General features: G+C 49.0%; 1 protein-coding gene across 1 annotated transcript, besides 1 other annotated feature; it reads right to left on the bottom strand.

The window, feature by feature from the left end:
• Positions 1–1,004, bottom strand: Tc00.1047053495369.10 (hypothetical protein, conserved; the record flags this gene model as incomplete). Its single annotated transcript, XM_797050.1, has 1 exon — positions 1–1,004. A coding segment is annotated over one exon (1,004 nt), but the record flags the coding sequence as incomplete, so codon positions are not given.
• Positions 1–1,004: a sequence feature (heterozygous, non-Esmeraldo-like haplotype).

The following is a 1,004-nucleotide window of genomic DNA, read 5'->3' as shown; positions in this document are numbered from 1 at the left end:
GAAGCATAAATGATTGTTTGTAGTTTGTTCGCAAAGAATTCGCCTTCTCGGAGGTCCTCCAAGACGGCCCGTTTAACTGTCAATAGAGGATTGGTCCTCTTTTCAATAGCCAAAGTTGACGGCACCGTGCAGGCTGGAAGGCTCCAGGGACTTTTGGTGTTATCCCCAAAAGGTACGGAGACGCTGATTTCGTCTAATTGACGTTTGGAGCGCAGCATGCGTGCGCTTCGCATGGCCGCGCGCAATGTCTGGAGATAATCCCGCAGCTCCACATTGGTCTCTTCCTTGCCTGAATCCCTCTCATGCAGTCTCAAAATTTCTGCCACCAGACGCTCTGTGTACTCATGCCCCACGTACACCAAAACATCGTCCGCTGAGAACATTTTATTATTTGTCGGATGCGTTCGCATCCGATGACTAAAAAACAAATCCCGTGTCTGTATAACTTCATCAACGGTCGTCACCTCAAACATGGCACCGCAACCTCCACAGAAGATGCAATCTCCAGTGAAAAGTGCCAAGCGCTGTGGAACATCAGAATCCATGAGAGCATCTCCTAAAAGGAACATAACGGAGCCAACGGTGTGTCCAGGGGAAGAAAACACAGCAACCGTCACGCCCCCACCAGCAACCGTCAGCACATTGCCGTCCTCTACAAAGTTGGTACACGCATGAGGATTGTCAATTGCGGAACCATAAATCTTCAACTGAGCATCCAAGAGTTCTGTGATCTCTGCATCACTCTTGTTCTGTAAATGCTGCATGAACTCCAGATTCCCCCCAGCATGATCCCAATGTTTGTGAGTGGTAAGAATGTCCGTCAGTACGAATTCTACCCCGGTTAAGTATCGGACAACGGTCAGCATGTACATTACGAGTTTGGGGTCAGCTGGATCGACCACAGCACACTTTTTCGTCGCAAAACTCAAAATCAAGTATGCGTAATTGTCCGCCAGAAGAGGGACCGGAACTACTGCGACTCCTCTGTAGCCTTTCTTGTACTC

This window comes from Trypanosoma cruzi, genomic scaffold, assembly GCF_000209065.1.
Source record: "Trypanosoma cruzi strain CL Brener 1047053517021 genomic scaffold, whole genome shotgun sequence".
Lineage (NCBI taxonomy): Eukaryota > Euglenozoa > Kinetoplastea > Trypanosomatida > Trypanosomatidae > Trypanosoma > Trypanosoma cruzi.
This window is presented reverse-complemented; position numbering and strand designations above follow the sequence as displayed.